The 15,700-nt window shown below is 38.9% G+C and overlaps 2 protein-coding genes across 3 annotated transcripts in view; one reads left to right on the top strand and one right to left on the bottom strand.

The window, feature by feature from the left end:
• The window catches only part of LOC115219740 (coatomer subunit beta), an 86,344-nt gene extending 83,844 nt beyond the window's left edge, over positions 1-2,500 (top strand). Inside the window, exon 24 of the mRNA XM_029789965.2 lies at positions 2,264-2,500. Coding sequence (XP_029645825.1) covers positions 2,264-2,341 — 78 coding nt within the window. The 3' untranslated portion in view covers positions 2,342-2,500. The remainder of the gene's footprint in view (positions 1-2,263) is intronic.
• Positions 2,501-10,111: 7,611 nt separating this feature from the next.
• Positions 10,112-15,700, bottom strand: part of LOC115219636 — a 43,847-nt gene continuing 38,258 nt past the window's right edge. For both annotated transcript variants that reach the window (XM_029789794.2, XM_029789795.2), the window contains exons 3-6: positions 14,659-14,798; positions 13,617-13,851; positions 12,712-12,941; positions 10,112-11,967 (exon numbers count right to left, since the gene is read on the bottom strand). In XM_029789794.2, the coding sequence (XP_029645654.1) occupies positions 10,739-11,967; positions 12,712-12,941; positions 13,617-13,851; positions 14,659-14,798 (1,834 nt within the window). In that variant the 3' untranslated portion in view covers positions 10,112-10,738. The remainder of the gene's footprint in view (positions 11,968-12,711; positions 12,942-13,616; positions 13,852-14,658; positions 14,799-15,700) is intronic.

Below are 15,700 nucleotides of genomic sequence, written 5' to 3'. Positions count from 1 at the left end.
CAGCATAGGCGAACACCAGTAGGAGCTCAAAGAAGAGAAAGGCTCATCAGTGCTCTTCCAATATGATCAAGCAGAGCATAGAGGCTTGGTTAATAACAGAGTTTAAGGTATTATCAATGCATAGAACTGACAGGACACTTAGACAGATTACAGAGGCTACACACATAGCAATAGACAGACTGAGCCACAACAGAAAACACAAATGAAACAATAACATCCATCACCACCATGCCACACAACACGACGGCTAAAGACAGAGAAGGCAGAGAAAAAAACATACAAACAGTGTAATAAACACACAATAGAAAAATATGCACATACCTATGATAAATATAAGGAATAGCAATAAATAAATAAACAAAAAAACTATATAAAGGGCACAGATACAAACAACATAGGAAGCAAACCCATATACACACAAACAAACATACAGTAACTTCACAAACAGCTGCAACATCAACAATGACAACAGCAACAATAGTAACAACTACCACAATGGCAGTATTATGGACGAACACATAGAGAGATATAGGAACAGTACCAAAAGTCGGGGACTAGGGCAGCAGCAACGGGTGAGTGGAGGTTCATAGTGTTACTAAGAATGACAACAATATAAAGGGTGTAAGCCCCATATATACACACACATAGGCACACATGCAAAACATACAGACACATGCATGCACATACAGATGCAAATGCATGTGCTTATAAGGATGCACATCACAGAAGAACAGAATGGACAAAGCAAAGCAGCACACATGAGGATGGAAAGTGTCATTGAAGAGATCACAGATGTGTGATGAAAGATTTCCAGACAGTGACAAAAAAGGGCAATTACATTTTGATTGTGTGTAATCTTGTCTGCCAGATCTAACATCTTGAGATCTAACATCTTGAGATCTGACTTCATCAACTTCTTCCAATATATTGCTTTTCCTCTGACATACTCTTTTACTTGTTTTGGTCATTCGGCTGTGGCCATGCTGGAGCACTGTCTTTAGTCGAGCAAATCGACCCCAGGACTTATTCTTTGTAAGCCTATTACTTATTCTAACAGTCTCTTTTGCTGAACCGCTAAGTTACAGAGACGTAAACACACCACCATCGGTTGTCAAGCAATGGTGGGGCGACAAACACAGACACACATAACATATATATATATATATACATATATACAACGGGCTTCTTCCAGTTTCCATCTACCAAATCCACTCACAAGGCTTTGGTCAGCCCGAGGCTATAGTAAAAGGCACTTGCCCATGGTGCCACGCAGTGGGAGTGAACTCGGAACCATGTGGTTGGTAAGCAAGCTACTTACCACACAGCCACTCCTGCACCTATTTATCTATTACTACTATAAGCCCTTTCTTACACACCAGCTGCCTCCCTTTTGATGTCACATGTCCATACTAGTTATTTCCTCTTTGCCAGTATTTTAGATAATTTGTTGCCACCACTGCAAGTTAATAGAGTAAACATATTAATAAATTAATATGCTTCGGTTCTCCGTTGGACAAATTGCATTGCTTCATGGCCTTAACTACTGTATGGACTAACCTGCTGAGAGTGGAAGTGCAGTGGAAAATGTTTTGCTCTTGTTCAGTATTTTTTTTCATTTGGTGGTGATGTAAAACCACTGAAGGAGTTGGGTGGAGGGTTAATTTCACTTATTTCTTAATTAAAATTCATAGGCGCAGGAGTGGCTGTGTGTTAAGTAGCTTGCTAACCAACCACATGGTTCCGGGTTCAATCCCACTGCGTGGCATCTTGGGCAAGTGTCTTCTGCTATAGCCCCGGGCCGACCAATGCCTTGTGAGTGGATTTGGTAGACGGAAACTGAAAGAAGACTGTTGTATATATGTATATATATATAAGTTTGTGTGTCTGTGTTTGTCCCCCTAGCATTGCTTGACAACCAATGCTGGTGTTGTTTACATCCCCGTCACTTAGCGGTTCGGCAAAAGAGACCGATAGAATAAGTACTGGGCTTACAAAGAATAAGTCCCGGGGTCGATTTGCTCGACTAAAGGTGGTGCTCCAGCATGGCCGCAGTCAAATGACTGAAACAAGTAAAAGAGAGTGGATTTTTTTCTTATTTGGTGCAGAAACAAAAAAAAGTTGCATGTAATAATGATAATGGTAGTGAAATAATAATTAATGTGAAATCGATGTTGTTGAGGAATTTTATAGACAGTACTAACACCGAACCATGATATCCCTTATTATTTATGCCTACACTGTATCTGTTTTCTTTCTTTTCCAGGGTATGGCATTGAGCATGGGTGACAAAATCAACCTTTCTCAGAAAAAGATCTTGAAAACTGGGCCTGGGACCAACTAAATCAGTTATTACAACCACAAAGACACATACATGCTTTCAAAGACACACTTAACCATATATGTAATTTCAGTTTCTGTATTTTATTCCTATTTTACAGAAAAATACTTCAGTTGACCTGCTATAAATTAGCCATATATCAATAAATATATTAAACTAAGATGTTTGCTTTTTGTTTACACAATCACAGATGTGTCACAGACAGATGTGACACCTTCAAACAGATAAGGGTCCTAAATAGTTAGTTAGTCATCATTGGCATTCTTCTTAGAATAATAATATAATAATAATTTCAGATTTTGGTGCAAGGCCAGCAATTTTGGGGGAGGGGTAAGGTGATTTACATCAACTTTAGTGCTCAAGTTTATCAACTTATGGTACTTATTTTATCAACCTTGAAAGGATGAAAGGCAAAGTCAACCTCGGTGGAATTTGAACTCAGAATGTAAAGACAAATAAAATGCCCGTTTTCAACCAGCATGCTAACAGCCTTATAATAATAATAATAATAATGATAATAATGATAATGATAATAATAATAATAATAATAATGATAATAATGATAATGATAATAATAATAATAATGATAATAATAATGATAATAATAATAATAATGATAATGATAATAATAATAATAATAATGATTTCAAAATTTGGCACAATGCCAGCAATTTTGGGGAAGGGGTAAAGACAAACAAAATGTCCCTTTTCACCCAACATGCTAACAGTTCTGTCAGCTCACTATCTTATTATGGTAATAATGATAGTAATGATGATGATGATTTAAAATTTTGGCATGTAGCCAGCAGTTTCAGGGGAGGGTGTACTTATACTTATTTTATCGACCCTGAAAGGATGAAAGGTAAAGTCGATCCTAGTGGCATTTGAACTTAGAATGTAAAGTCGATGGAAATGTCACAAAGCTGTTTTCCTGGCTCAGTAACAATTCTGCTAGCTCATCTAATTATAATAATAACAATCAGGCGTAGCTGTGTGGTAAGTAGCTTGCTAACCAACTACATGGTTCCGGGTTCAGTCTCACTGCGTGGCATCTTGGGCAAGTGTCTTCTACTATAGCCTCGGGCCGACCAAAGCCTTGTGAGTGGATTTGGTAGACGGAAACTGAAAGCCCGTTGTATATATATATATATATATATATATATATATATATATATATGTATGTGTGTGTGTGTGTGCATGTTTGTGTGACTGTGTTTGTCCCCCTAGCATTGTTTGACAACCGATGCTGGTGTGTTTATGTCCCCGTCACTTAGCGGTTCGGCGAAAGAGACTGATAGAATAAGTACTGGGCTTACAAAGAATAAGTCCCGGGGTTGAGTTGCTCGACTAAAGGCGGTGCTCCAGCATGGCCGCAGTCAAATGACTGAGACAAATAAAAGAGTAAAGAGAATCATCATCATCATGTGTTGTATGTGGATGATGTAAACATCTCCCATAAGAATGAGTGTAAAATAAATGGTCTGTGCAGATATTCAGTAAGGATATCAGTATGGAATTTGGAATCAATAAGTATGGGGTTCTTTATAAAAAACAAAGGACAAGGTGTTGTCATTTCATGGTGCAGAACTACCTAGGGAATCAAAAATAAAATAAATGAAGCAAATAAAATGTAATATACCGATAATAAGATATAGTTAAATAAAAATATAAAATATTCATGGCTGGCTTCCGTGCCCGATGCCAGACCCCCCTGGCACCTGTGCAGGTGGCACGTAAAAAGCACCCACTACACTCGTGGAGTGGTTGACGTTAGGAAGGGCATCCAGCTGTAGAAACACTGCCAAATCAGACTAGAGCCTGGTGCAGCCTCCATGGCTCACCAGACCCCGGTCGAACCGTCCAACCCATGCTAGCATGGAAAACGGACGTTAAATGATGATGATGATGATACATGTATCTATTTTCTATCTTAACAATCGTGGCCTATGCCAGGGGCGTAACCAGCCCACTTATGCATACCTTTTCCTTCTTTGGACACTAAAACTCTGCTTGCGAAGACCTGTTGAGGCAAGTGAAATCAAATCAAAATCAAATTCGATGACTGGCATCCGTGCTAGCAGGGTGCAAAGAGCACCATACAAGTGTGATCATTGACAGAGCGGCTAACCGGCTTCAGTGCCAGTGGCACATAAAAGGGCACCATTCGAGCGTGATCGTTACCAGAGCGGCTATCTGGCCTCTGTGCCGGTGGCATGTAAAAGATACCATTCAAGCGTGATTGTTACCAGCATCGTCTTACTAGCACCTGTGCCGGTGGCATGTGTAAAAGATTCGAGCAAGGTCGTTACCAGTACTGCCTGACTGGCTCCATGCCGGTGGCACGTAAAAGCACCCACTAAACTCTCGGAGTGGTTGGTGTTAGGAAGGGCATCCAGCTGTAGAAACTCTGCCAGATCAAGACTGGAGCCTGGTGCAGCCCTCAGTCATTCGTCCAACCCATTCTAGCATGGAAAACAGACGTTAAACGATGGTGATGATGTATGTGTGTGTATATATATATGTGTATGTGTGTATATATATGTATATATATTTCTATCTCTAGTAAAGCTGGTACTCTTCCAGTACCATCATATATTTTAAACTTGCCTGCACGGTTCATGCTTTGAATAGCCATTATTATTAATTTTATTATTAATAACATACTTGTATATTTGACAGGGCCTGGTGCAGCCTTCTGGCTTCCCAGACCCCAGTTGAACCGTCCAACCCATGCCAGCATGGAAAGCGGACGCTAAACGATGATGATGATGACAAATACCCACAGGTATACAGCAGGCTCTCTTCAAGTTTCCAACAATCCACTTAGACAGTGTTGATTGATCTGAGACTAATAATAGAAGTCTCCTTGCCTAAAGATTTGTATAATGAGACTGGACCTGAAACTGCATAGTTAGGAAGTGAACATATTTGGTGTGTGTGTGCGTGTGTGTGCACTTGCATGCATACACCATATGTACATATAAAAGAACATTATTTCATGTTTTAAGTATTCAATATTAAACCGGTCATAAAATAACAAGTAGAAAATTAGATTTACTAACAAATGTTTTATACACATATAACCTCAGTATTATATATAAAATGTAAGATACAAATAGAATATTCTGCTACATTATAATTCAATGAGGAGGCAATTATATTGATTGAACAACTGGAACATTATCTGTTTTGTAATTAAGACATACATACATATTGATATGTAATTGCTTTGATCTAAGAATCAAAATATATGCCTTACATTTTCTGATGGCAGATTGAAGAAAAACAAAGAAAATACCCAAGAAAAATACATCACCCAGCCATTGAGGTTCTTAATAATTACAAAAGCAAATTACTTTCCTAATTAATTTGTCTTGATTCTGTATTTGTATACTCCTGTAGAGGACATATTTTTTTTCTTGTGTGATTAATAAAATAGCCTTTAGTAATACAACTCAGTCGATCTGCTCAGCTAATCCTCTCCACCAAACAGGATGGCTGTTGTGCCTTTTCAAAAACATAAAAACTCTAGCCTCAGACAAACTTTAATAGAATATATTGTTTCTCACAAACTTGTCCAATATAATTGAACAAATGACAGAAGCACACATGGCTGTGTGATAAGAAGCTTGCTTCCCAAAAATATGGTTCCATGTTCAGTCTCACTGTATGGTACCTTGGGTGTCTTCTACTATATCCTCAGGCTGACCAAAGCCTTATGAGTGAATTTGGTAGACAGAGACCGAAAGAAGCCTGTTGTATATATATGAGGATGATCATCATTTAATGTCTGATTTCCATGCTGGCATAGGTTGGATGGTTTAACAAGAGCTGGTCAGTTGAAGAGCTGCCCAAGCACCATGTCTGTTTCAGCATGGTTTCTACAGCTGGATGCCCTTCCTAATGCCAACCACTTTACGGTATATTGGGTGCTTCCATGCAACACTTGCACAGGTGTGGCACCAGAACCGATAAGCCCACAAGATTAGGAATGCTCACCAGGAGAGGGAAGCAGGGGACATGCCTGTATGCAAGGACAACCCTGATCTTACTTAGCTTGACATGTCTTCTCAAGCACAGCAAACTGCCAAGAATCTAGGTCCCCTGTCATCCCCACTGAGTCCCAATGTCTGTAGATCTTTTCTCACCACTTCGTCCAACGTCTTCCTGGGTCTAACCCTTCCACATGCTCCCTCCACAATTAGAGATCGACAACTCATGTCTTCATTCATACAGATTAACCCTTTAGTATTCAGATTATTCTGTCAAATGTAATGCTTATTAATGCATATTGTTTTGAATTAATCATGCATTTTCATGTAGCTTCAAGATTTCGATGATGCGATTGTTTATTTGTAAGAATGACATTATAGGGTCTGTGTGAGAGATTGGATCTGGCACAGCTCCCATGACTTTCGGAAACATTTTTTCACATTCAGAGTTGCTGAAGCATGGAACAAACTGCCTGCGTCAGTTGTTGACTGCCATGACACTGCATCCTTTAAGGCCCTCATGCTTTCCGAAATCTGCCGAAACTACACCTGATTGTCCCCCTTCCATACTCATACACATATGTGTATGTCATGACTCATGCACTGTTCTTTTCCTGAGGCTTGTACATTACCCTATGTACTATACATACACTTTAGATGAGTTGTAGTGCACCTGAGCACTATACACAATGTTTTATTATTATTATTAATTTGAACATAAAACAAGTAGAACATTTCAGCCGGATATGGCCAGTTTAAATGCTAAAGGGTCAAATGACAGTACCAGTGCAGTCTTCTCTCTTGCACACTATGTTTGATGCCTTGTATTCCGTTTTTCTCTCAAATCAGTTACATTCTGTCATATATGCACACTGACATCACCCATCAAATGGAGCATACTGGCTTCATTTCTTTGAAACCTTTGCATATTTTCAGTCTGACAGTCATGTAGCAAAGCTGTTCATACACAGTCATCATACACTCTGCCTTTCACTCTAAGGGAGAGGTCCTTCATCACTAACAGAAGCAGTAGCTCCCTGAACTTTGCCCAGCTTATTCTTATTCTAACAGCTACGCTTTCAGAATAACCCCCACCACTACTAATTTGGTCACCTAAGTAATAGAAACTGCCTACTACTTCTAAGGATCTCCCCTGATATTCGAGGGAGTCTACTTTTTGTACATTCCTGGTGTTTAATGTACCTGCATACAAAGACTCAAATATAAAGACTACTTTTTCCGTTAGCCATCCAGCGATACCACTGCACCTCTTATGTGTCCATAACTTGCACTAGGTACACCGTATGGAGTTTCTCTAGACACCTTTTCTGACAGCATCCCTCTACATGGCTTGTATAGTTCTCACCAACTACTTATCTATCCCCAGCTTCCACATCAAATAAGGGAGTATGGAACCCTGTCAAAGGCTTTCTCTATGTCAACAAATAGATACAAGGGGTGGGGGAAGGGGTATTTTTTGGCCAAGTATTTCTCCTGTAGTTATCTCACCAGGAAGATAGCTTCTCACTGGTACAAATCCAAACGCCATCTCATCTGTGCTCTCTTCCTAATTGATTGAGCTATAACCATTTCTGCAACTATCAGCACCTGGTCCAACAATCTGATGCTTCTGTAGCAGTTGACTGTAATGCTGCTCTGCCAGATGTCTTAAACATCTAAGTGGTGATTCCTCATGGGTCGGGGGCTTTCCTTCTCTTCATATCCTTAATTGCTTATCTAAGATACTGTTGATTCAGGTAGCCAGCCCCCCTGTTAGGCCTCTTCTCATGCATTCTCTACATTTAGCAACCTTTCATAGTGGCCCTTCCAAGCTTCTTTCTTTGCAGAACCATCATCCATGCAAACACACTGTCATGCAATCCAAAACACTTCAAGCTTTTGGCCCTCATGTCACAGAGCATTGACAAACTTCCTTTCTGCTTCTCTCCTAGCTAAGTATACCCGTCTTCTAGCTTCCCTCCTAGCTACCTGATATACTTCTCTGCTACCATCATTCTTTCAGTCCTTCCAGATTTGTTTCTTTGCTCTAATGGCCTTGTCTTCAATATTATTCCATCATGTCACCCTAGGTCTGGTTGGGACTTTGCGCCAGCCACACATTTGGTGTGTGGCACTCAGGAACTTTCAGTTGCTCTCTATGTTACAAGCCTGTAGTTCCTTCTCCTTCTCACTAAATTTCACATTTAGAGAGTCCCTATATCTCTGACCATTTAAAGGATCCTTGAGCTTCTAAATCCTTCTTTTCCAGATTGGTCTGCTTCTTGGAATCCTTCTAGCCTAGCCTGAAGTCTAGTCGTTAATAACTAATCTATGCTGATGGGGTTGGTATATTCATCAGGGAAGGCCTTTGCACTTATGAGCAACCATGTACCTCGCTTTCAGGTGAAAATGTAATCAATCTAGCTAGCGTGGTTACCTGATTATCAGTTGACTGGCTTTTTGAAGATTATTAAGCTATTCACATCACAGAACTCCAGAACCCTTGTTCCCTCCTCATTTTGATAACCAATTCCATGGCCCTGTAAACCCCATGGTGGATACCTGGATGCTGCCCAACTTGTCCACTGAAATCACCAGCCATGAAGATGAGGTTACTGTCATATGTCTTTGAGGTAGCTTGCAGAAGAATATCATAAAAGCAGTCCTTTTGTTCATTTGGCAGACCCAGTTGGGAGGCACAGGCAGAGATAATTGTTGCACTACTCTGCAAAATTAGCCTAGATTTAAGTACTCTATCACTCACTCTGATTACTTCAATGATCTTAACCCATTTCTCAGCAAGAAGTATGCCCATACCACCTACTCCATCACTGTTACCTACCCACAAGATTTTATACCTATGTTTTTTGCCCATGAGGAACCTGGCTGAAGCTTTCTTCCACCTTATTTCTAGAATGCAACATGCATCAACACTTTTCTATTCAAGCATCTCAACAATCTCGCCAGACCTACATTTCAATGTGCCTACACTGACAGTGTCAACTCTGAGGAAGTGAAAAGGGACAAAGGAGGGATAATGGGAAGAGGAGATGGCAGTCAGCAACTGAAAAGAAGGTTTCAACGAGTATTTATCAAAGACATGTCATATCAGTTGTCCCCCGCATTAATCTATCATCACACGTTCATGTAAAAATTGCTGCCTCTATTGGAAGTGAGTGTAATACAAGCATTGTTAATATAAGCACTATGGATAGAAACATAAATAGACAAATAATTAAAATAAATAAAACAGCTAATTGGTTCATTCATTATAAGTAGAGAGAAAAGGAAATAAGTAGTTTGTTAATTGACTATTAAGTAATGCAGTCTCATTTTGATGCATGCAATAATGTGGATGAGACTACTGTTAGGGGAAGTTATGAGAACTTTCTGGTAGAGAGGAGACACATCCAGTACTGGGGGTGGGGCAGAGCCAAGAGAGCTTTCTGGTACAGAGGAGAAATTTCCAGTATAGGTGGTTACCAGTGCATTGTGAATAAGAAAGGACAGAAAAACTGCACCTTTCAGAGCCATGACAGAAATAAAGAGACAGAGAGAGAAAAGAGAAATCAGGGAAAAAAGATTATAAATAGAAGACCTACGGTTACACAAATTAAGATTAGGATGAGTCAGAGGTAAACGTGTGTGTGTGTGCGTGCGTTTGTATCCTGTATTGTCTCCCACCATCACTTGACAACTGGTGTTGGTGTGTTTACATCCCAATAACTTAACGGCTCAGTAAAAGAGATCGATAAAATAAGTATCAGGCTTAAAAAGAAAATACGAACTGGGGTGAATTTATTTGACTAAAAAATTCTTCAAGGCAGTGCCCCAGCATGGCTGCAGTCCAATGACTGAAACAAGTAAAAGATAAAAGATAATTCTGAAAACCAAGCAAAGTTTTCTACATTGCTTCTTATAAACTCTCAACTACTGTTCTCTAATACACTCTGATATGTGGTCCTCAAATTAAATGAGCAATGGAAACGAAATACATATATAATACTCACAAATAATGTAAGATTTGGCCTTCACAGTTGATGGTCTAATCTTATCAAAAAATTATGTCTGTGAGAGAGTGCGTTTACATGTAAACACTTATATTTATACATCCTTGCGGCACATACTAATAACATGCTTGTTCATCAAAGTAAAAGTGTTCACAATGTAACAAATTGTTCAAAACAGGGATTGAAAAAGAAATATAAAAATTCCACACAGTAAGAAAACATTTACAGTCAGTATCATATAAAAAGAGATTTGCCAAAAGAATTGGCTACAATTTTAATTCCAGAACTGGACAGTGTATACATTATGGAAGCTTGAGCAAGTTATGTGAATTTACAATTCATTATTTTTAGCAGTTAGAATCCTTAGGAATTTAACTGACTGATGTTATATTAGATACTCATTTGCTGTACCTGGGATGAATTTGGCCCATAGGTGGATGAACCAACATATCAGAGTAGCTTGTGTTATCAAGCGGCCATGAAGCTGTAGACATCACAGGGGGCATTACAGGATTTTGTTGTTGCTGTTGCATGTGTTGTTGTGGTGGTAAGCTTTGTTGTTGAGTGGGGGGGTAACATGAAGGTGGGTAAAAACGTCTGGCAGGAGGCAGCATTTTCATCTGTTGTGTCATTATAAATGGTGGGAATGATACATTGTTATTGCTTGTCACTGGGCATGAATACACTGGAGACAAACAGCTTGTGGAGCTTGGAATTGTCTCGTAAAACCCTTTCTGTCCTTTGTCGGGTCCTTGAACTTGATATGAAGGTGAGTAACGCTCTTGTCCCCGAGTGTTTGGCAGACTAATCTGTCGAGTAACACTTGGTGTGAAGGCTTGGCCAAGAATTATCTTGTCTGATACTCCATAGGGGTATGATGTAGAAGGGAAACTAAAGCTTTCACAGCCAGGGTAGGAGTAAGATGGTGACATTGTATCAGGTATGAAAATGCAGTCTCCTTGGTGATTTTGAAAGAGATTAGGTAACATGTCCTGGACAAACTGGTGAGATGTTGGAAATTTGTGTGTCATACCAGGGTTTGCTTTGATATGTTCTGTATCAACATAAACTGATGACTGTCGGCACAATGGTGGATGTTGAGGACTGGACTGTGGAGAGTTTTGGGTCTTTTTCTTTGCCTCAATTTCCTCACCAGATAAGCTTTTGGCTAATTGCAAATGGCCGGAGACAAAGTTTTCACTTTGAATTTGAGCTGGAAGGCTATGTGCTCTGTTTACGTCCGAATGATCACAAGCTGAAAATTCTTGTTGATGTTTTGTTGACTTATTAAATTTGTCCAATGACGAGCTGTTGAATATTTCAAAATGAACTGCTTTGTTACCTTGGTTACCAGAATCCAAGCTAGAAAGTGAGTGCTGTGACAAATGAACTTCTGAAATCTTTTTGTTTGTAGCAACTTTCTCTTTAGCTTCAGCCTGCTCAGTGAAACGTGTAATCTCTCTCCTGGATCTATCCAGTTTCTCATTGTATTCTTTAGCTAGACGTTGTTTCTCTTCCTGCTCTTCAACAGATAATTGTTGTACATCCCCACCGTCAGCATATCGTGATCTACTTCTTGAAAGAGGGCTTTTCCCCTTACTTTTTAGCTGCATCTTGTTTTTCTCAGCTGAAGATGAAAAAAAAAAAAAATTAATAAATCAATAGCTAATATGTTAAATATTCAGTTAATATAACAATTATTTCAAATTAAATTGTAACTATTGTAGTGATGCAGCTGTGTAAGGTTCAGCGCATATGCGCAGAATGGGATTACTTCTGGTTGGCCACCAGAAGTCTTCCCCATGCGCATGTGCGGGAAACTGACCCCTAAAACGCGGATCGCTCATTCAGCCTTTCTGGCCCTAGCAGCACTCGAGAACGGACGTGTACTGGCAGTCTCTGAGGACTTCATATCAACCAAGCAGCGAACCACGACGAATCATTTCGACTAACAAACAAGAATCAGTACTATAGATTCGGCTGTCGGTTTCCCTCCAGAGAACACGTACACCATTTCTACATTACGACGAGAAATAAACAACATTTTGCTGTGTTCGTAGATCGCCTGACTTGTCTGTTATTTTAACTAAAATTGAATGTGACGGGATCAGATTGGACACCCCTCCAGTGATACCAAAACTGATCCTGTTACACTATCACTACTGCAGTCTGACTCTTGACAAATTATTATGTGTGAACATTTTGTATATTCATGGTCTTATTCTAGACAGAATATACATATATATTTGTAGAAAGCTACTAATGACATCTTATAATACATGTATCAAAACACACCCACACAAAAAGCACATTTAGAAACACACACAGAGGTACCAAATTTAAATTAAAAATAGAAAGAAAATTTGCGAACCTTCCAAAACTTTCTCCTGCTGCTTGTATTGTTCAGCTAATTTCTCTGTCACAGTCTTGTGTGGCATATTGCCACGTTCTGGATGGTAAAACTTGCATTTGTTACCATATGTGCACTTTTTGCCATATGGACAGTTTGGTGGTAATGTTTCTGGAGCAGTTGGTGTCTTCCGTAGAAAATTGTCCAAGCTAGGACCATGGCGTCCAAGTGGGTCATCAGGTGGCATGAATCTGAAATAAACACAAACGAATACACATAAAATATAGGTATGTGTGTGAATATGAGTGTGCCTACATTGGAATTAAAAGTGAAAGTAAAATTGTCGATTGAGTATTACTTCATTGGGAATTCAATAATGTTGTCTCATTAGTTGAGTCTAACATTAGACATGATATCCTTAGACTTTCTAACAATATCTTGTTAGTAACACCTTAGCTACAACAGGTAGTAAAAGTTATCTTAGTCTCAGTGGTAAGTTTGTTTATTGTGACCCCCTTCAGTCAGACACTGACCATGGGCTTGCACCTAGAGAGTTACCCTCTGAGGCACAAGTCTGGGCAAGGTTGTTTATGGAAGACCAGCAGTCGCCCATGCATACCGGCCTCCCCTCTCCACGCTACCAGTGTTATCCAAGGGAAAGGCAAAGGGGCCGATACAGCTTGGCACCAGTGACGTCGCAACTCATTTCTACAGCTGAGTGAACTGGAGCAACGTGAAATAAAGCGTCTTGCTCAAGAACGCAACACGCAGCTCGGTCCGGGATTCGAGCTCACAACCTCACGATTGTAAGCTCGACGCTCTAACCACTGAGCCACGTGCCTTCATGTTTGCTTATATAACATGCACACATACACACGATGAGAATATGATTGGTGTGTGTTTAAACCAAGGATCCATCAACTTACTTGTCTTCAACAAAAGAATACATGAGCAAGCGTTCTTCTACAACCTTCTTGAAGCCATTGTTCTCATTAAGCAGGTCACGATAATTATCATTGGAGACAACAATGCCGTTATTCTCATCAGCTACTTTTAGAATGTAGCGGTCATCATAGCAGGCCACTCTTTTCCCTTTGATCATTCGAGCTGGGGTGAATATCAAAATTCTTTCCTTCTCCAGTTCAGTGAGAATTTCTTGATCTGGGACAAAAATGAAAAAAATATAATAAGTAAATGAAATAGAAGTAACTGAAATGCACACATGCTTGCAAAAATATTGGCCAAATTGTTGATATCCTCAAAATGATGGAAATTAAACATTTAAAATATTACATCAAATTTTATGCCTTAACATTTTCACTATTTCTCAATCAACAAAGGCATGTTTACTTTGCTTAAGATTATAACATATGTAGTTGGACATTGAATGAACACTTGACTTTTCATATTCACAATCAATTCCCATAAACATATTTTCATAGATGCACACACTAACAATATACACATATATATTTCTTTACTACCCACAAGGGGCTAAACATAGAAGGGACAAACAAGGACAGACAAAGGGATTAAGTCGATTACATGGACCCCAGTGCGAAACTGGTACTTAATTTATCGACCCCGAAAGGATGAAAGGCAAAGTCGACTTCAGTGGAATTTGAACTCAGAACGTAACGACAGACGAAATACTGCAAAGCATTTCGCCCGGCGTGCTAACGTTTCTGCCAGCTCGCTGCCTTAAAACAATATACACGTATACACATATACACACACATACATCAATCCAGGCGTCTACACACACACATATATAGCAATACAGACACACACACACATAATCACACAGTGATGTGTGGATTGATAATATCAACAGAACAGAGTAAAAGAGAGAGAGAGAGTGAAAGACGAAAGGAAGTTATGGGTACAGATATAGTAAGCACTGATGTATGGCTGATGGGATATGGAAGTGGTAAACAACTGGATACAAAACAATAGTAGAACACTCACCAATGATTGGTGCATCTTTTCGTGAAGCCTCTTTGCGCCAATGTGGCACAAAAACCACAATTTTCTTATGTCCTCTTTTTTTGAAATAATCAACAGCATACTTAATCCCTTTGCAAGAAAACACCTCCTTGTTACCATGCCTGAGAAAATATAAAAGAATGTAAGGATGAAAATATATATAACTATATATATATAAAGTTAATCCAAACATGAAAGCACAAAAAAACACAACAACGCGAGGACATGGAACAAATATAGTATTATTGGACGCTCAGGAAAGAAGGAGGGTTTAATGTTTCGAGTGGAGCTCTTCGTCGGAAACATAGGAGAAGGAAAGATCCAGAGAAGGGAAGACAGTGGAAAAAAATCGCCAACGGTACACACGCAGTCACATTTTGAATGTCACATTTATATATATATATATATATATATATATATAAAACTATACAGGTATGAAAAAATTGCTAATAAAACTATATATATATATCTAAAACTATAAAACTCTACAGGTATGAAAACAATTGCTAATAAACTTGTTCAAAATTCTAAGAGACTTGATTGAAAGATTGAGCTACAATTTAAACATAGCTATATGTCATTTAGACAGACAAGTGGATAGGTAGATGATACATATACACACAAGATGTCTTAAATTTTAATACAGCATATATATATATATATATATATTATATATATATATATATACTGTATTAGGTTCTTGCTTTATTGGCTTGAAAAACACTGACTACAGCTGATGAAACATAAGACCTGTATAATAGAAACTAAAAAAACAAATGGAGTACATGTACTGTAAACTTTTAAATGGATATTGTGTTTAGTCTTGGTCCTGTCCCCAAGTTGTTCCATTTTATAAGTGCAAATATAAAAATTCTCCCAAATCTGAAAATATCCAAAATATATCTACTATATACACATATATATATGTCCCATTACATGGCACCTTGGGCAAGTGTCTTCAACTATAGTCCCAGGCAAACCAAGGCCTTATCATATGTAATGGTCACCTTCTCAATTGATTTTC

This window comes from Octopus sinensis, linkage group LG15 (assembly GCF_006345805.1).
Source record: "Octopus sinensis linkage group LG15, ASM634580v1, whole genome shotgun sequence".
Classification (NCBI taxonomy): Eukaryota; Metazoa; Mollusca; class Cephalopoda; order Octopoda; family Octopodidae; genus Octopus; species Octopus sinensis.
Note: the sequence above shows the minus strand (reverse complement) of the source record. Positions and strands in the feature narration are given on the sequence as shown.